At 38.1% G+C, this 21,052-nt stretch overlaps 1 protein-coding gene across 1 annotated transcript in view; it reads right to left on the bottom strand.

The window, feature by feature from the left end:
* The window catches only part of ADAMTS14 (ADAM metallopeptidase with thrombospondin type 1 motif 14), a 106,343-nt gene that overhangs the window by 70,920 nt on the left and 14,371 nt on the right, over positions 1-21,052 (bottom strand). Inside the window, exons 3-4 of the mRNA XM_053450665.1 lie at positions 10,585-10,741; positions 7,103-7,299 (exon numbers count right to left, since the gene is read on the bottom strand). Of these exons, the coding sequence (XP_053306640.1) occupies positions 7,103-7,299; positions 10,585-10,741 (354 nt within the window). The remainder of the gene's footprint in view (positions 1-7,102; positions 7,300-10,584; positions 10,742-21,052) is intronic.

Here is a 21,052-nt window from a genome sequence, read left to right on the forward strand (position 1 = left end):
AAAAGCTTCAAGTCAGCATTTCACAACGATATTGGCCAATAGCTTTGACATAAGCAGGGGTCCTTTCCCTCCTTGTGTATAACCGTAATCGTTGCTGAACATGTGCCCTTGGGTATGTCAGTGTGAGTGCCTGGGTATCTTAGTGTGTGTGTCTTTTGGTATGTTCGTATGTGTGTGTGTCTGGGTATGTTAGTGTGTGAGCATGTGTCTTTGAGCATTTGTCAGGGTATGTTAGTTTGTGTTATCTTGGTATATTTGTGTGGGAGTCTGTGTGTGTGTTACTGTGAGTGTCTGAGTGTGTTAGTGCTGAGAGTCTAGTCATGTTGGTGTGAGTGCCTGGGTGTGTGTATTAGTGCTGAGCATCTGTGTGTGTTTTCGCTATGTGTGTGTTAGTGAGCGTGTCTGGATGTGTGTGTTAGTGGCTCTCTTGAGGTTAGTCTCTGGATCCGCCCATGATTGTTTAAATAAAACAAACATTGCTTCTCCAAAAGTCTCACTGAATTACGGCCCTAGAGGTATCCTGTGTGCCATACCACTGTAGTCGTATTTTTTTATTTTATTGAAGGCTCAAGGTCAGTGGCTCCTCACAGGAGAAAAACATATCCAGGTGTAACTGGAAAGCACCACTCTATTCTGCAGAGGGACTCCCTCACTTTTTGTTTTAAAGTTTTGTGGGAGAAGGTCAATTTTCCATCAAAAAACAATCCTAGACACACATCTAAGCTGTGCCAGGTGTATCAGAAATCCAAAGCAAGGTGATTAAAGAAGGAGTTACCTGATCTTATCCATCCGGACCAAGCAGGCTTTATCACAGGAAGAAACGGAGAAGACAACACCCGAAAAATTTTCAATCTTATTTATGAGGTACGTCATAGATCAACCCCAACAATATTTTTGGCCTTAGATACAGAGAAGGCTTTCGATCGGGTTAGCTGGTCGTTTTTAGAAGAATCTTTAAGAACTTTTGGCATAGTGGGTTCTTTCTTTAATAATACAATGGCTCTGTATAATTCTCCCCAAGCTAAAGTATCTGGAAGATACTTGGATTCTAATTATTTTGACATAAAAAACGGAATGTCCATTAGCACCATTATTGTACACATTAACAATAGAACCATTTGCCGCAATGGTGCGCATGTCTAAGGAGATTGAGGGAATAAAAGTAAATTTTCAGAACTATAAAGTCACACTGTACGCAGATGATGTCCTTTTAACCCTTACATCCCCACATACTTCAATTCCTACTTTGCTTAATATTATTATGGAATATGGTTCCTATTTAAATTACAAGATTAATATATCTAAAACACAGATAATAACTGTCAATCTTGAAGAGGACCAATTAAGGTGTCTAAAAGACAATTTAGCCTTTGATTGGGGGAAAAATTATATAGATTATCTTGGCATCAAACTTATGATAGATTTTGATAGAATCATAAATATTAATTATGAAAATTTAGCTAAAGATTTAAAAGAACAACTTACAGAATGGGCTAAAATAGAGTTATCATGGATGGGGAGAATAAATGTCCTGAAAGCCTATGTTCTACCAAAATTAATCTACCTATTTAGAACAACTCCCTTACAGATTCAAACTTCTATTATACGTAGATTTGATAAAATATTCTCAGAGTTCGTTTGGTATAACAAGAAATCTAGAATTTCGTTACAGATATTGAAAAGAAAGATAATTTATGATGGACTAAACTATCCAAATCTGTTAGAAATATACAAATCGTGTATGTTTTCCCACCTATACGCTTGGAAAACAAAAAAAGATGGAAACTTAGGTTGGTACAATTATGAGAAGTGGTCTTGCAACAATATAGAACCTTTGATGTTATACTGGGTATCTTCAGGGAAACTACAAAACTTAAATATTGCAAATCCTATCGTGATAGGGATTCTTAAAATATCTTCTAGAATTAGAAGGAAATTTATAGCAGATACTTCTATCTCTTCCTCTACTCCTTTGGAAATCCTACAGATAGAAATCAGCGATATAAATCTTAATTCTTGGCTGGAGGCGGGAATAAAAAAGATAATAGATATTAAGGCTTCAGAACATCTAATGAGATTTGAAGATCTTCAACTTAAATATGGGTTGATGAGCAAAGAAAAGTTTACATATTTGAGGCTAAAAAGTTATTTGAAATCCAAACAAGTTGTTCCACCCATAGTTACAGATAGATTATTAGAAGCAAATTATAAGACTAAACTTCTCTCAAAAATCATAAATATGCTAGATAAAGAAAAAACGTTAGATAAGTCTAGTACTATAGTAAAATGGGAATCTGAACAAATTTGGTTTACTGCTTGGTCTTCCACAAGAAAAGCAATACATTGTATTAATCTTCAGGAATTATATTTTAAGATTCTTCACCGATCGTATCTAGTCCCTTCTAAGCTTCATAAAATGTATAAAACCACATCCGACCGATGCTGGAGATGTTATAAAATGAAAGGAACTTTGTTACACATTTGGTGGGACTGTGAGAAACTTGGGACACTTAAACAAAAAACAGAAAACCTACTAAAAGAACTGTTTGGTCTACAAATTGTTCTCTCTCCTTTAACATTTCTTTTTCATTTAGAATTTCCCTATAAATTAAAAATCCAAAGAGATTTAAGTATTAACATTTTACTGGCAGTCAAGATATGTATAGCTAGGGAGTGGAAGCAACCAAATAATTTGATATGGAATAATATTATTACACAAATAAACTATCAGTGTAAAATGGAGAAATATTTCTTCACGATGTCAAATAATTTGACACTGTATGAGAAAATATGGGCTCCCTGGATATCTTTGCAAACAAACTAAATTAGATGTGGAGAGCGACTACAAGTTCTATCCTATTATCCTCACACCAACGACCCCCTTGTTTTATTTAACAACATCTCATGTGTCGACCCCTTTTAGGCGAGACACATGATTGCAAATAATCCCTCCTACCAATGACGTGATCAAAGAATATGATGTATGAATGATGAATGAATGAAAGTAGTCTCACAATAGGAACAACAATTTAGATTTGGATTATTGTAATGTAAATCTGATGTAACCAATATATGTTGGTTATATCACTGTTGTGACTTACTACTTAATCTGTTAATAAAAATTTGTTATAAAAAAAAAAAAAAAAAAGAAAGAAATCCAAAGCAAGGAGCAAGGAGAGCTAATTTGCATGGCTTCCCTACATGAATCATCAGACCTCAGACATCTTTGGGAACACTTGAAAAGAGAAAAGACGAAACATGCTTTGACATCTCTAGACACTCTCTCAGATGTTCTAAAGGGGATTATAATAATGTAACATTACACACAAACTTAAGCAGTCAAAGCGGTATTAAGAAATGAAAGCAATCATTAAGGCAAACGGTCTCCTCCATTATGATAATTCCTCCCTTTTTAACATTTTGCATCACAATTGTATTTTCTACATAACACTCATTGTGTTAAGAATAACAAACAATCAATTGTTATTTAAAATTTAATTTTTAATGGAAAAGTCTGTGTAGACAGCCATTTCCAGAGTCATGGTTCCAGATGGATTCTTGCTGAAGTATAAATACCAGCCTCAGTCATCCATGCAGTCTGGTGAGCCTCAACATTAACCACTTTACAAATATTCGTTCATACAGGAACATGCACATATACAATTGGTAGCTATGGGAACAACAGTGTAGATGTGATACACAGTTCTCTGTTCCCCATTAGTCCCTCAGGCTCCTAAATCTATGGTAACAAATGTGCCCTGTTCCTCAGGCTGCAACTTGAAGCACTAAGAAATTAAGGAAACCGACGTCTGTGCTATTTCTACAGCAAAGCCTGGAGTGATTAGTGAGGAAATGGCAGAATGACTGTATAGATACTGCCGTGGCTGCTTGCAGCCTTTAGCAACTCGTGTAATAAAATACAAAGACTCTAGAATTTTTTTACTTAATCACATGATTAAGATGCACAGAATTCACATCAAATATACTAACATCAGTATACATTTTCTGAGTACCAAAATAAACTCTTATTACTAAGACTTTAAAAAGGATCATAGCATTTAATCTTACTGGAAAGCCTTCATAAAAATTATATTGAAAATATTTACTAATCAGAAATGTTAAAAATTATAAAAAAAATAAAATTATGAGCTATCTGCTAGTAAGCGGATTATCAAATACTTTTGAATTTCCACCAAATCCTACCATGCATGATCCTAACAGAAACATATACTATACTTTTTTTACATAAAAATAAAGATATGGTAAGGAGTTGTACAAACATAAATGTGCTATGAAACAGACATTGAGGGCTTCTATATTTTATAAAAGAATCCCTCTACAGAGGAAGAGCTGACCCTATTATATGATGAAAATAAAATAACAGGGATTGTGCATGTGTCTGTTTTATACCTCTGGCCACCCAAAATGATTAATGGTGAACGTAATGAGTGTATGTATAGCTAGGCACAATACAGAATGAACGGGAACTGTATTTCAGGTCATGAACAGATCTACGTCCCTTTGTAAGACATCCAACCTCAATGCTTATTGTATCACCAAATAATGTCACGTAAGTACAAAGAAGTTGCTATGAAACATATTAGCACTAAAATATAAAATCACATTCTGTTTAAAGCTGGCAAAAACTCTGAATTAGCTGCAACCACCTCAGCTATGTCCTGACTAATAGGATAAGGCTTGTCTTAGTTTGTATGGGTTTGTCCAATATCTGATTTATCACACCCATAGCACAGGTTGCTTTGCTGAGGTTTCTCAAAGACTAGTTGCATATTTCAAACCTGGACGTTTCAACAATTACCCAATTCTCTCTTACACACTCTCTGTATCTTGAGTCAACAAGTCTATGTGAGCGTTTGTAGTCTGTCACTGTAAACACGTGACATTTACTGCTACATTATTTGCAATGAACACTTCGATAATATAGATTTTGTGTGTCACTTTTGGAAAAGACAAAAATTGTAGAGCAAAAAATATCCCAGGTGACTTATCTTGGCAAATATATAGGGATTAGTTTAAATTCTCTTGGTATTTGGTGTTCGCCTAATGTTGGCCTCTGTGACAGAGGAGGTTTGACAGGACCCCTGTACTTGAAGGATCGCCACTAATTGACTAACTGATTTTTTTTTCACTTGTACTTCGAAGTGAGCACATATGGGACAACTTAAAAAAGATGATGGCAGGATAGAATTTTAAGTTTGATTAAATCTTTTTTTTCCCCCTTCTAAAGCAAGAACTAAGCAGTATTGAAATAGGGCTGCAATAAAACTGGCCAATTTCAATGAGCTGCAAGCTGCCTCATCCCCTTAATTATCTGCAATGTTAGGTTATCATTTTAAATATACAATATAAATATGAATAGTATACAATATAAATAACCAATACAGTCCAAAACATAATAGTAGTATCATTCAGATTGTCCTTGTGTAGTGGGGGAGACATGAATAATGCTTAGTTTGGGCTAAATCAGAAGTAGAAAACCATAAATGACCACAATGGTGGTAAAGATGAACCATCCAAGTCAATTGTGTCACCTGATAAATACCAATCATATTCACAGCTTGGAAAGCACTTGTTTTAATTGAACAAGTATGTAATGTTTTAATGTAGAGTAAAAAAAAAGACAGTACTTTTTAATTTATGTAAAATTTTGGAGGCACAATTTTGTCTGTTTTTTTGTGCACCAATTTTGATCGAGGAGGAGATAAACAGCCCCTTCCAAATTCTGTTATTGTGGGTTTGACAGGCAGTTTCCGTTTTACTGTAGACACGTCACAATAATACTCAGCTTTAAAGCTTTTGAAAAAGCCATTATTAACACATTCTTTGAATTGTTCACCAAATCTGATGGCTCTACTACATTCTCACATATGCAAAAATAATCTGATGGCAAAACAGTGGGGGCTATATCAACATGGATACAGCTTTTCAAGCAACTGATAAAACAAACTATAAAACAAAAAATGTACCTATAGTACAGTAAGACATATATACTCAAGTAATGTATGACCAAAGAGCACACGCAAAAGAAAAATAAATAAATAAATAAATACAAACAGGAAGGACAATGGAACGGGAAGAATTTCTCTTCAGGCAGCATCTGGCACCCAGATAACTATATCTAAAGTCCAAGACATCAACGGAGCCTCTGGCATTTTAAATAAAAGTATAACCTACGTACAAAGATGACGACAGCATGTGGGCTAAAGCAATTGAAAAAGATGATAAAACAAATATTTTATAATATAATCAAATGGAAAAAACTATAATTAAAAAATGCAATTTCAGTGAAAAAACACTATTAAAACACTTCTCTCTTTTAAATATTTGAATTCAAGATACCAAAGGCAGGAGCCCCACCAAGCTCTGCCAACTGAACCTGTATAAACTTGACAAAGATCCCAAAAAGAACTGAAACATTTCAAATCGTTGATTGACTATGAGTTGCTAAGAGACTTGCAATGGTGTTTTCACTGACTTCACAAGTTCTGCTCTCAAGGGAACACCCCAATGCAACATAGGAAACCAAAATGTACGAAGCGCACATGCAAATGTTTATGACCTCTTTTTTAAACTGATTAGTGCATTATAAAAAATGTGGAGGTTCCCTTTAAACTAACGACTGGGATGTCTCTCCTGCTTTATGTAGTAAACCTATAATAAACCAAAATAAAAATGTATAACAATCATGATAATGAAAACAAATTATTAAGGCAACAAATCTCTTCAGACAAAACGATACTGAAGCAAAGAGTATAACACACATACGGTATATCAAAAGTCGACAACAGTCCACACAACTGTTGCAAGAGATTATCCTTTTAAGGATCGCTGTAGCTCCCATTGAAATGCTAGCCAAACAGGAAAATGAAAATGTATTTTAAGGTCAATAGTACAACAAAGAGGTATATTAAGATGAAGTGATAAGAAAAGGGCCAGTTTCGTGAAGAGTTGGCCTGCTTGGCTTAGCTTTGCAATCTTATATAGCTCAAAATACAGGATATGCAAACAAAACACACACTATCCTTTACTAAATAATGCACAAGACAAACAACGGAAATAAAGAAAATTTCAAAAACCTCACTATGTTCATGAGGGTAAGGACGTAGTTTTGCACATGTTCTTTTCCATGGAAGCGCACAACAGAGTCATCCACTGCCAGTAGAACCTCAATGTTGTAGTCATCTTTCTTTGTGTGACGTTTTCGTCGTTCATTTTCTTGTATATTTTCTTTTATTCTATCTAGTGAATTTGGGAGATCCCCCACTCCTGACTTTGCAACTGCAATAAAAATGATTGAAGGATTTCTATAAATAACAATCATTATAAAACAACTAGGTTATGTAACATATGTAATGACAAACAGTGCATATTTTTTGAGACAAAACAGCTGTGTGGCTCAAGTTTTCTCTGGTAATGAACAGAGGGCAAGGACAGCTTCCAAATGAAAACAGAGGTCCAAGACAACTTTGTTCATACATTAGACTAATATCAAAATACACTTGACTTGCAAAGCATATGGCTTTTAATGTGCAAGAAGCATAGACCAGGTATGAGACATGCCCACCATGATAAAAGTCAGACTTGGAAGCAATGGTTCACCTTTTCCTAAACATATCTGCTCTGCATAGTTTAGCACCTGGGCTGGTTAATACCATAGCAAAAGTTAAAAAATATAGCTCTACAGCTTTGTGCAAATACAATTCCCACGACACCTGACCAATTATATGGTTGTTAGAACATGATTTAGATCCCAACAGCCGTAGCACTACTTGCTTGCTACTTTGAGGCAAAAAGAAATACATTTAAAAGACTCTGTATACAAACAGACTTAACAATAAACTATAGTTAATATTACAAACGGGGAGACCATTATGGAAATGTAAATGATAGGTCTATATTGTGTATATAGGTCTAGGTACCTACTTGATTCCTGGACTAATAACTAGGGCTGCAACAACTAATCGATAATAATCGATAATGAAAATCGTTGCCAACAAATTTGATTATCGATTAGTTGAATCGATTTTATTGAATATAAGATGAGGGTTTTTTCAGAGCAAATGCTCTGAAAAATACCCCTCGTGTTATAATCCAACCTCAAATAGAGGTTGGATAGTAACACTAAGATGCAGCGCTGCAGGAGACCTGAATCCTCCTGATAGCAGGGCATCTGTGCGATGCGCGCAGACAACCTCCGCTAATGCCGGCACTTCTGCTGGGGCTTCTATGATGGAGCATCGGCATCACATGACCTTCCGGTGCTCAGTCATAGAAGCTCCAGCGAAAGTGCCGGCCAGCAGCAGAGGTTGCCTGCACGCATCTCGCAGACGTTCACTAATCAATTTTGAAAATAATCGTTAGTTGCAGCCCTACTAATAACATTACTATCATATATTAAATTATGTGTACATTTATAGAAATAAAGTGCTTCTCATGGTTCTTTTTTAATTTATCACTATACCACTTACTTTCAAATTTCATGAAAAAACAAGCATGGCACAATTCACTTTTTGTAACAAAGTAACAAAATATATGAAAATCAAAAACAACATAAAAGGGGGTTCAACAAAAAGGGGGAGGGGTGTAGGATGCTAACATAATGGATGGATAGCAGTATAATTTGCCAATGGTGGCCTGATCTGATGGAAAGTCACCAAGGTATTGTGTACCAAAGCAGTTAGCTTGTCCATAACAGTATTGTGACGGCTATCAGAATTTCTTTATAGGTTTACAATTTTTGTTTGTGCGAAGGGAGAGTTGCAAGAATGGGCACACATAATAGAAATCACTATCATAATGTGCATATGCCAGTTTATACGTAATTGACGTGCTTGACGTGTGATTTGTGCTAAAAAGAAGAACTTAATATGAATAATTAATAAAATGTGAACTGAATCTGTTAATGGGAATAATATTATAAAAGTAGAGAAAAGTAACTAAACCTCTTAGGAGGGAAAGTGTGTGCGTTTTGGCAATATTATGTTTAATGCATGCAAACGGCTAATTGAAAATATCTTTTCAATACATTTTATAAAATGTTCACACCATATGTTAAATGACAAATTCTCTTTAAATTATTCCTTTTAAAATGTATGCTCTATAAGAAATTGCCTCTAGACACTTTTTTCCTAGATGGTCAGGGAATTTAGCACTGAAACATAAGTTCCTCGTTTGGTATGATTTAAAAAACAATGTTTCCTTACATAGCACTTTGAAAAAAGAATGAACTCCCTTGGGCTAATTTGTAACATGACTACTTTCCTCTAAAAGCAAAGTTGAACCTGTTAACTGGTAAACATTTTAAACAATTCTAACAGTAGATATGACCATTGTGTGGTATATATTTAAGGAGACTTTTAATTATTACATTAAAGCCTTTGACATTTTGAAAGGCTGGCATACCAACAATTATGAAAATAGCTTTTAAATCGTTTTCACTTTAAGGGTTTTCTGGCACTCGAAAGCCAAACAGCTAATGTTTTAGTGCCACGCCATTGGGGAACATGCCTACGTTTGTAGTTCTGAGCATTGCTTAAAGGGATGGTAGGAAATCTTTCTTTCATGTAACCACTTGTCAGATGTTTGTTCCAACCTACAATTTAAGTGATAAGATATTACAGCTGTAACTCTTCATCTTATCATGTTTTTGTCTCTATTTTACAATGTGTCTTATGGTTGTATACAAAATCAGATGTTCTCAACAAGCCATAACAGCTTAGAACCAAAATGAATGTACACCAATGACAGAAAATTCACAATATTCTTTGAAGTGTTTCTTTAATTATTATGGGACATATAGGTGCATGGCCTATTGTGTGATGTTTTATTCCAAGAAAAGCACCACAAAGTAGTTAAATGACAGTGGCTCCAGCTTGGTCAGAGTTTTTTTGTTACACAACTTGCAGTCCTACATAGGGCTGCAACTAAGGATTATTTTCATAGTCGATTAGTTGGCCGATTAGTTTTTTCATTAATCAATTGAATTAAAAAATGGGAACTGGAGACTGGATCAGACCGAATGGTGGGACGGATTATTTAATCTGCAGACCGGAGGGTGAGAGGGGATTATTGGGGGGACCGGGGGAGTTAATGATGGAATGAGAGAGAGAGACTGTGGGCCAGATCACGCCAAAGGGTGGCAGGGAGTTTATTTAATTTGCAGACAGGAGGGTGGGAGGGGGTTAATGAGGGGAACAGGGAAATTAATGATGGAATGAGAGAGAGAAACTGAGCAACGGATCAGACCAAAGGGTGGGAATTGCACTTCCAACAAATTGGCACATTTTAGAACAAAACATTTAGTTTATTTTGTGAAGCAAATCATTAGCAAAGATTAGCACATTTAGTCTACTTGTCACTCACCTGCTTGTCCTTTAAATAAATCACATTAACAAAACTTACATTATATCCAACATAAAAGGCAAAGATCTTAGAGCCACAGTGTGCATTATTCCAAGTAACATGGATACCAGACCCCAGAACCAACTTATTTTTTTAATGCTCACTATTATTTATCACCAAATAAAATTTGAAAAAAAAGAAATTGTATAGAATTTCCCATACCTTCATTCATTATCTCTTTTTGACCTGCTGGTTTGTCCTGTTGAACAGCAGACCTCCTATAAATCACATGAGCACGACCATTTTCCTCTTCATTCTGACGTCCTCTTTCTAAAGGCTCAATAAAGAATTCACTGACATCTGTCCTTATCAATCCAGCCTTGAATAAAGAAAACCATAACCATTTTAAATAAACCAGAATTTTTTTTTTTTAAATCCATCTTGGTATAAAAAAATCAGTCACGAAAACATGGCCAAGAAAACATATAATGACAAATACTGTACTGTAATACTGTGATTAAAAGAGAAAAGCCTTGTTTTTCATCCTATAATATATGACTTTCGCTGTTGATTAATATAAAACTGGGAGAAAATGGCAAATGGTGCAATTTTCCACATGGATTTGCCAATGACAGGTTTCCTTTCTCATGATAGCTGACTATCCTGCGGCAGCTGCGCGCTATGACCAAAGGAATGTCTTCTCTCTGATATTCTATGGTTCAACTTTAATTTCTTTCAACAATAATCATAATGCAGCAAAGTTAAAAAAATTCAAGCTGGGAAATGGGGTCAGGCAATCTTTACTCTGTGTTTTGTATCTGTGGTGCCTGGCAACTCCCTATATCATTCTACAATCCCATACAGTTTTCATAGGTTCAATGGTGTAGATATTGACTATATTAAAAATGAAAAACTACACAGACCAATTGGTTCTTATTTGTAAGTCAAATCATGTGTTCCTAAGTAATAAGTGAGGTTCCAAAGCTCAATAGTTTTCCTTTTTTTCACCCAATAATCCCGAAAGCATTAACTAAAGAGAGAAACATTTATACTTAGGTATTCCTGACTACTGTGTCTTTACTTAGCTGCCGTTGCACGCCTATAAAAAATGCATGTGTAAAAATGTGATTTAGGTGTAAATGTGATTTAGGTGTAAAACGCATTCTTATCACAATTTCATCAATTGCTATAGTGACCACTTTTCAAAGTTTTTGCCATAATCATTCTTTATACATAAGTCCCTACTTCTCTTCATAGACTGAAACATCAAAATCTATTCCTCAAAACAGCCTATATTTAGCAAAGCTAAGCATCATTGTCTTCTATATATTTGTATATAATTTTAAAAGTCATCAATGAGTAACCTGTTGGAAAAACATTACCAGAATCCTGAATATTGGGATGGTAAATTTGTTTGAACAAACATAATAACCAATATAATAATTTACTCAATGATATACGTAGGATATGACATTATCCCAGTGCTCTACTTCTCAAAATGCGTGGAGCCTGATACAGCATGCTATGCTGGATAGGCACAAACCTCCAAAATATAAATGCGCTGGTTGAGGAGATCATAGCTGTCCCTTGTAATTAGCACATTAAGAAGTGGTTTACCGGAAAGCCAAGTCGCCCAATAGAGAGATCGTCCCACCAATTTGGTGGCATCGAAGCAGACAGTGACTAAACTCACACGCACCATAATCTTAATTTGCCCCACCCTTTCCTACCCAGGCCAAACCCTTTTCACTTAAAATCCACCCCTTGTTTATTTAGTCCCACCCCTCCTCTGGCCCTATATATTCATCTCTGCATATTAAACGTGGATACCGGGTACCATATTTGTACATTTTGTTGTTTTGTGCACATTTCAAATGTTTTATCTATTATTTTAAGAGATAATAATCTTTAAATAAAATAACAAACCGTGTAAATTCAACCATTTTCACCAAGATCACAGTGTCATCTTTGTGCCCAGACATATATACAGTGCCATATTTGTCCCAAACAGTTTAAGAGTGCCAAGTGTGTCCCCAAATAGCTTAACAGTGCCAAGTTTGTGCCCAAACAGCTTGTCTCTGACATATTTTGTCCTTAAATAGCTTAAATTACATCAACTAAATTTATCTCCACAAACGCTCTGCTTGACCCTCTACAATCTGGTTTCCGTCCACAGCAATGTACCGAGACTGCTCTCACTGAAGTTATTAATGAATAACCTCCTCACCTCTAAAACAAAAGGCCATTTCTCATTACTTATACTCTTGGATATCTCTGCAGACTTTGATACAGATGACCACCATGTCCTTCTACAAACCCTTCATATTCATGTAATCCGTGACATAGCTCTTTCCTGTTTTAAATCCTGTACTTTTAATGTCTCCTTCACTGGAATCTGTTCTTCTCCCATACCATCTGTTAGCGTTCCTCAGGGCTAAGTTCTTGGGCCTGTAACCTTCTCCATCTACACCTCTTCACTTGCACAACTCATATCATCCTTTGGTTTCTAGTACCACCTGTATGCAGATGACACCCTAGTACGATCAGCAGTTCCGTCAAAAGAAAACACGGCTTTCATATGTTGGGTATTGGTTTTTGAGGGGAGTACTTTTTAGATATGTTTTATTTTCCTATGGGCTGGTCAATAACATGTTATCATTTTGTGTGATGTTGCAGAGAGCCAGGTTGTCCTTTTATACTACCTTCATGATTTGTTGTTTGTGGGTCGGGCAGAAGTGAGGACTGTAGGTGCTTGCTGGATGTATCAGGGAGGTGGCACAGTGACATTGGTGTTGATCTGGTGGAAGCCAAGACGGAGGGTCCTGTACAGGTCAAACACATGTTTGGCTTGTTGATTGAAAGCTGTTCTCTTTGCATTGCTTTCGCATAGGTGCAAATGAAGGATCTTGGGTGGGCTGCTCTGCAGGGCACATAAAAATGGTTGGCAGATGGGGTTCTGGATTGTGACGGTTGCCCGTACTCAGGATGAGTAGCTTCACCGTGTAGGTCTTGCTTGCCAAGTATTCCCGAGGCAGCCCAGTAATAATTGCTCTTATTCACCCAGTCACTTGCTTAGTGTAGGGTGAGAAAAGAGACTTTATTGAAAAGGACTCTGGTATTTATATACATCGAACCAGGTGAAATACAATATCTTCCACTCCACCATCTCCCATCTAGGGTAAACATTCCAGTCGTCTGACTGGAGCCTTCCCCACTGGCGCCCTGCTGTGAAATGTCCGGATGTACAGATAACAGGGTTGATGGGAGGCTTTATGAGGGAGCGACAGAGGCCCCAGTGATGGAAGGTTCGGTCACATAGATGTTTTAAGTTATACATTATATTTGCCTGCATTTGTTGTTCTGATAACGGTGACTTTTTCTCTCTACAGGCCCTCCACCTAGTCTGGTGTGGATCTTGGGTCACTCTATTGGGCTTCCAGGCTGATGGAATTGTGGGTGTATGGGAGCATTTTTTGCTTCTCGTGTGTGCTTCTTACAGTGTGTAGATTGTGGGCTTTATGGTGGGAGCAGGTGCATCCCTAGTGTTGTGCTCTTTGTGCTTCCTTCCATTGTTTTGGTTACTCACGCCGGAGGTATCGACTTATGCAAAATAGGTACAGTGTATGCGTACAATGAATAAGATCCTTATTCATTTAGTCAAATTGGACCTGGCTAAGTGTTATTCACTTTTAGGAAGTTACTTTGGTGTAATCGGAGGTGTTTCTTCGGCCAGCATGGCGAATTATGTCTAATCCAAAGGCATTGGAGCGGTGTAGTAAGAAGTTTAATGTTGCTTTAATAGGTTTGTAAATCTTTAACTGGTGAGTTGTTTAATGGTTTATGTTACATTGGTCCAGGGTGTTATCAATAAAGCTGTGGCCTGACGACCTTCCCACAATTACTTGGAAGCTTTGTCTAGATTTGTATATCTTTAACTCCAGGTTGCAATCCAGTAGTGGCAGGGCACTGTCTGCAGGGGGGGTCGTGGGTTAGTACCTAAGGGCTGTCTGGTCTGTGGTGGACCCCTGGCCAGAGCTTACTCGGTTTGTGATTCTCGGGATCATCCAAAGGGTTTCCTGAAAATGACTTTTAGCATCAGATGAACAAGGACTCTTGGTGCACGGGGTGGATTAACCGCCTCTCTGGAATATAATTGTGGTAACTGGTGAGTTGTTTAATGGTAAATTAAATTTTACATCAACAGGCAAAGTATATAAATAATTTCCTAAAATGTAAACATCATATAATATGAAGACCGACCATCTCTGAATGAAGTACATTAATTTTGCCACATGGACTAAAAGCAAATGTCAGAATTCTTTAGGAATGTTGAGTATGCTCTAAGTTGTTTTATTTGAGAACAGAAAGCTGAATCTGATTTTTGTGTAAGCACTCCTTGCCCCAAGTATAAATAGAACAGACATTGTCATTTATGTTAATCCCTTCTTAGACATGCATGTGCTGGATGAATGGAGATTCATTGAGTTAACATCCTCAGTGCTAATGGAAACTGGTCACAGTTTACAGACAACTCATATGCCAACTGTAAAATTATCTTTAAATTTCTGGAATTTCTATTAAATAATAAAACATTGAACAATATAGTACATCCATCTAATTTCTACTTGAGATGCTGTATGTTGAGTGTAGCAGCCTTCTTATTGTAGCAATAAATAATCTGCTGAAACTAGTTTCTAAATACAAAGTAATAGCAATAACATTTGTGAACCTTTTAAAGTCAAACTACTAGCAAACCCATCAATATATTTCTATGACTACGTCAGTTAAATGCTTATAATAGTAATCTTTCTTCTAAAGCATTTACCAATCCATAAATAATTGCGCTTACACACCACAAATACTACCCTAGGTTAGGGTTGCCACCTGTCCAGGTTTAACCAGAATAATTCAACAATAATGAGGTCCTGAATTTACTTCTTTATTTCACAGGAAATGTTGGACTGGAAGCAAAGAGCTGGTTTTGCTTCTTTTTTAAGATATGCTATTGTCTTTGATCTTCTTTCCTTTTCTTTTGCCTATTTCCTCTTCCTTTTCTCCATCCCTCATTTTTCTCTTCTTTCTCTTTTCTTCTTTATCATATCTTTTCTTGTTTTTTTTAGCTCTTTCTTTTCTCTCTTCTCTGGTTTCCATAACTTTGCCTCTCTTTCTCTTATTTTTTACATCATGTCTCTCATATCCCTTTTCATTCTCTCTTTTTATTTTTTGTATCAATTCTCTCTAAAAAACATTTTCAGCTGTCATCAGCTGTCATCAGTAACTCATGGTCACACAGCTGTGACAACACCCTAGCCACAACACAGACTCAACATTTCAGAGAGTGGCCAACAAACAGCTCAGAAAAAGGTGGCCATCCTACTCTAGATACCCAGAAGAGTCTATTCCATCATGAGTTAAATAAAGACCACTTTACTTTATAACATTCAGGTCAGCATCCCATAATTGAAGGTAGTGTCCTGAGGAAAGAGATTTAGGGGTAATTATTTCAGAGGACTTAAAGGTAGATAGACAAGGCAATAGAGCAGCAGGAAATGCTAGCAGAATGTTTGGTTGTATAGGGAGAGGTATTAGCAGTAGAAAGAGGGAAGTGCTCATGCTGTTGCACCGAGCACTGGTGAGACCTCAATTGGAGTATTGTGTATAGTACTGGAGACCGTATCTCCAGAAGGATATAGATGTTTTGGAGTTCTTAAATGGTTCATTTAAACCAGGAAAAGGAAAGGAAAGGATCTTAATATATGTAGCCTGGAAAAAAGATGTGAAGGGGGGGTTTAATAGAAACATTTAAATACTTGAAGGGAATAAACACAATAAAGGAAGAGAGTTTATTTAAAAAGAGAATACTACCACAACAAGAGGACATTGTCTTAGGCTAGAGGGATAAAACATAATATTAGGAAATATTACTTTATCGAAAAGTTAGTGGATGCATGGAATAGCCTTCCGTAGTGGTAGAGATGAATACAGTGAAAGAGTTTAGACAAGCAAGGGATAGGCATAAGGCTAAACTAGGTTGGGCAGACTAGATGGGCCAAATGGTTCTTATCACTGTTTGCGAGCAGACAGAGGGAAAGCTGCAGAAGCGGTGAGAGGTAAGCGGGGCGACATGTGTACTTGTGTGTGTTTGATCATGGATGTGTACTTGTGTGTGTTTGATCATGGATGTGTAATTGTGTGTTTGTATGAGCATGGGTGTGTGTGTGTTAGTGAGTAAGTGTGTGTGTTTACATATGTTGGAAGGGGGAGCAAGGGGCAAAAAAGGCACAGACCAGTTGCGTGGGAGCAATGATGGCACACACCAGCTGTTGAAGTTTTTTGCACCAGGGCCCTGTGGTTTCTAGTTACGCCCCTATTCACACACAAAATCTCTTTACAGTACGAGAACGAGTGACCATTCCAAAAACCCTACAGAGACATATCTTAGACTTGCTACATGCTGGTCATCCTGGTACCACATGGATGAAACAGAAAGCTATATGTGGTGGCCTTACATAGATGCTGATATCACAGCCTATGTCAATGTTTGTATAGGATGTGCACAAACTGCCAGAGACCCACCACGAAGATGTATTCAGCCCTGGACTTGGCCCATGGTTCCTTGGTTTCGCCTTCACCTGGATTTTGTGGGTCCGATGAAAGGGCAAACCTTCCTGGTTATAATTGATGCCCACTCGAAATGGTGGTGTTTCCGATAACCCAGCCAACTACAAAAGCTACGATTGTCATATTATTGCATCTCTTTGCACGTTTCGAGAATCCTAGAGAGATTGTCACAGATAATGGGGCCCAATTCACAAGCCATGAATTTAAGAGTTTTGTTACTGTTCATAACATCAAGCACATTTAACCACCCAGCGACCAACGGCCAAGTGGAACGGTTTGTACAGACTTTCAAGAACTACTTCAAGGCCACAGTGGCTTCAACTAGCCAAAGGTCCCTATCTCCTCAGAAGTTGGACAATTTTTTTTCGCTTAAAGAACAGCACCACATGCTACTACTGCTACAACACCAGCTGAGTTGCTTTTGGACCGACGGCCATGGACTGCTTTTGACATGCTTCATCCTAAGACTGCCCATGACTATGTATTGCACTCCCAGGAGAAAATTGTCATGTCCAAAGAGTCTCCCATTTTTGAAGTCCACCAAGTGGTCTGGACACGATCTTATGGATCGTCCAACACTTGGTGGCTTCCCGCCACCATTGTGGAAACTTTTGGACCCAAGATGTACACAGTCCGTCTGGAAGATGGTTCTGTTACCAGACAACATGTACACCAATTGAGGTCCCGTTCCCGGTTACCCGAACCCTTGAACCCCAAACATCCCGATTTCAAATCCAGTGAGACGGAGGACATCTGGAATGGCGTTTGGGTTGAGTCTGAAAACTTGAATCCACCTTCTGGGGTGGCCTGTGATTCTGGTTCTGAGGTTCCTCATGGTTCTGTGGTTCCCACCTTGAACCCACCACATACCCCTTCTTCCTGTCCTGCCACCTCTGACACCCTCCTGACCGCTTACAACTTCAAGAACAAATACGCAACTTCAGACGGTCCTTCCATGGGATACGGAAAAATCGTGAGGGTTATTCACCCCCTCACCTTCCTTCTGAAGACTAGCCTTCGGACACCAGTGACACTGTTCCTGTGGATTAAATGTGTTCAGATGGATTTTTATTGTTTTTGTTATTGGGACATATGTTTATTTTGTTTTTGTGTCGTTTTTCCTTCTCTTATGCTTTTTTTCTTTTGTTGGAAAGGAGGTGTTATACCTGGAATGTAGGATACTGCATCTCACTTTCCCTCTCACTTTAACTAGTGGCCCCGCCTCTGTTATGCCTCACAGGTCAGAAAGCACAGTGGCCATTTTGTAAGCTAGGGAGTGTTAAGCAGTGATGCAGCATGGTATGATACTCTTATATTTGTGTCAGCATTAAATATCCTGATTATTCAGTAAATGTTCAGCAATAAAGCAAGGTTGTATTAAACTACTGGAATTATAAATCATATCTGAAGCAAATAGGACTACAACAGGCACGAACAGCAATGAAGTCCAAAATGAAGCAGCGGTCAGGACAGGCAGTGGTTAAGCGAGGTCAAATACTAGCCGAGAAATCACCACAACAAGCATCTGGGACATTATACAAAAACCCACCAACAAAATGGCAATGCCTATAGAAGGTACCAAAAACTACTGCGGTTGTGTGATACGCCACTTCCAGTTCCACTGTCTCAGCCATGTAGTCAGCTGAGAACTGCCGCACCGTGTGACAGACCTGACATTGGGGGATGTGCAGGGTGGGAACAGGTAGCAGGTAAGTGTATAACAGGTAGAGTGAGTGGTTGTTAAAGCAAGTTTGCGGGTTAGTATGTGTGTGCGTTAGTTATAGGAGGGCTTGAAAAAAATACTGCACCCAGATGCCACCAACCCTAGGAATGTCCCTGTTCTCATAAGGTGTGCTTATGGGAGGATCTGTGTGAATCAAGATAATGGCAGAAGTAAATGTATCCACAAGAAAGCTTTTTGCACCTGAGCTGACCAAGTGAAGCTGATATCTTGCTTAGACAAAATAATTAAACAAGATTGCCCCAAGATCGCAGTGATCTTTTTTGGGATCCTTTTGAATAGAGTTTGGAGACAAAATGAAGCCTCAGTAACACATTTTTGGCATAGAGCCCATTCTCTCTCAAACAAAGCAAGACTTGTCTGACATGATCTCTGTGTTCAGAAAAAGATGGTAAGAAGATAAGAATGTCATCAAGATTGACTGCCATAAAAATGTCCAAAAAGTCTCTGAAGATATCTTAAGAAATACTGAACAGTAGCTTGGGTATTATATAATCCAAAAGGCATCACAATGCATTTAGAAAGTCCCTATCTAGTTCAGACAGCAGTTTTCCATTCATCCCTTTCAGAATTTGCACCACATTATAAGATCCTCTAAGGTTCAGTTTGGAAAAATAACAGTTGTATGGGCCCTATAAAAAAGTTCAGGAATCAGTGGTAGAGGGTACTCATTCTTGACACTGATCATGTTTAGCTTCTGATAGCCAGTTCACACTTGAAGGATGCCATCTTTCTTTTCTACAAAGAGTAAACCAGCCCCTTTAAATTTTCATTGAGGTATTCTTTGAGATGCATTTATATAGTAGATACACATATTTTAGGCATGCTGGAAGGACATTCCTTGAGTGCTTAGGGTACCTGGAGCAAGACCAATCTGCATGGGTTCTTCAGAGGGTGCTGAAGCCAGAGATGCAGTAGATGGAGCAGGGGAGCAGTAGTAGGCAATTTTTTTTTCAAGAGGTCTCTCCCTTAGAGGACAGTCAATCTGAAGTGAAAGTTGGAGCTTTTGAGAGAAATAGGTACCCCAGTTCTCCCAAGCACATACTCCAAAAAAGGCCCAAATTAAAATTATGAAGGAGGGCGGCTCATTCCAAGCTGGCTAATCTCTTGAATGCTGTAATTTAGTCCTCTACAGATCGTCGCTCCTGACGCGGAGTCCAGATCTTATGCCTGAAAGGAAGCACATTTATGATGAGCTCAGGCCAAAAGCAATGAAATAACTGTGCAGACCTTAATGAAGTCAGTACAGTAAAACACCTGACATGCCGTTATGAATGTTCTATGTTGATCACAGTCTTAATACCTTGAACTGTTCAGGTTAAAGGCAACAGCTCATTTGTGAAGGCCATAATAGCTTCAGCCATATCTGTAGATTCCATTAGTGGCTTTGTTGTAATGTTCTGGGAACTTGGAATCTGAGCATACCTTGCACTGGCCGCTAGTGAGTTATCATGGGCAGGCAGGAAACAGAAGGATTCTGGGTACTAGCAGATTGCAGGAGCCATGGTAGTGACAGATGGCAGAAGCCTGGGTAGTAGGAGAAAGAGGAACTTCAAGCCCAGGGGAAATGCAATAATTATGGTCTAAATACAAGTTCAAACTTGGTATAGCCAAAGAATAAAACCAAGGTGCAGGACAATGTATGGGGTGGTACGACGACCAGGGACTGGACAAGGGCAGGAACAGGTTTGGGGGCAGGGCAGGTGAACACCTTTACCAGTTGAACACCTTTATTAAGAGACTCATCTACTCATATATGCAAGATACATGCAATGCGGGTCCTGCAGGCCTCATGGTCGAGTGGTTCTTTGATCAGTGGGTGCACAGCCAACCCACTACACAGGTAATTTGGATTCTCAGATTTTTGAAGATTAGAGTGGTGGGATAAGCAACATATGACCATATAATGAGACAGAATCCAAATATTTATGCCTCAAATATGGGTCAGAGCATCTCCAAAACCGCAGCTCTTGTGGGATGTTGTCGTTCTGCAGTGGTCAGTACCTATTCAAAAGTGGTCCAAGGAAGGAAAAGCAATGAACTGGCGACAGTTTCATGGACAGGCAAGGCTCATTGATACACATAGGGGGCGAAGGCTGACCTGTGTGGTCAAATCCAACAGATGAGCTTCTGTAGCTCAAATTGCTGAAAAAGTTATTGTTGGTTCTGATAGAAAAGTTTCAGAACACACATTGCATCGCAGACCAGCCAGGGTGCCCATGTTGAACCCTGGTCCACTTATGAAAGTGCCTACAATGGGCACGTGAGCATAAGAAATGGACCATGGAGCAATGGAAGAAGGTGGCCTGGTCTGATAAATCCTGTTTT

The sequence above is a fragment of the Spea bombifrons genome, chromosome 11 (genome assembly GCF_027358695.1).
Source record: "Spea bombifrons isolate aSpeBom1 chromosome 11, aSpeBom1.2.pri, whole genome shotgun sequence".
Taxonomy (NCBI): Eukaryota; Metazoa; Chordata; class Amphibia; order Anura; family Pelobatidae; genus Spea; species Spea bombifrons.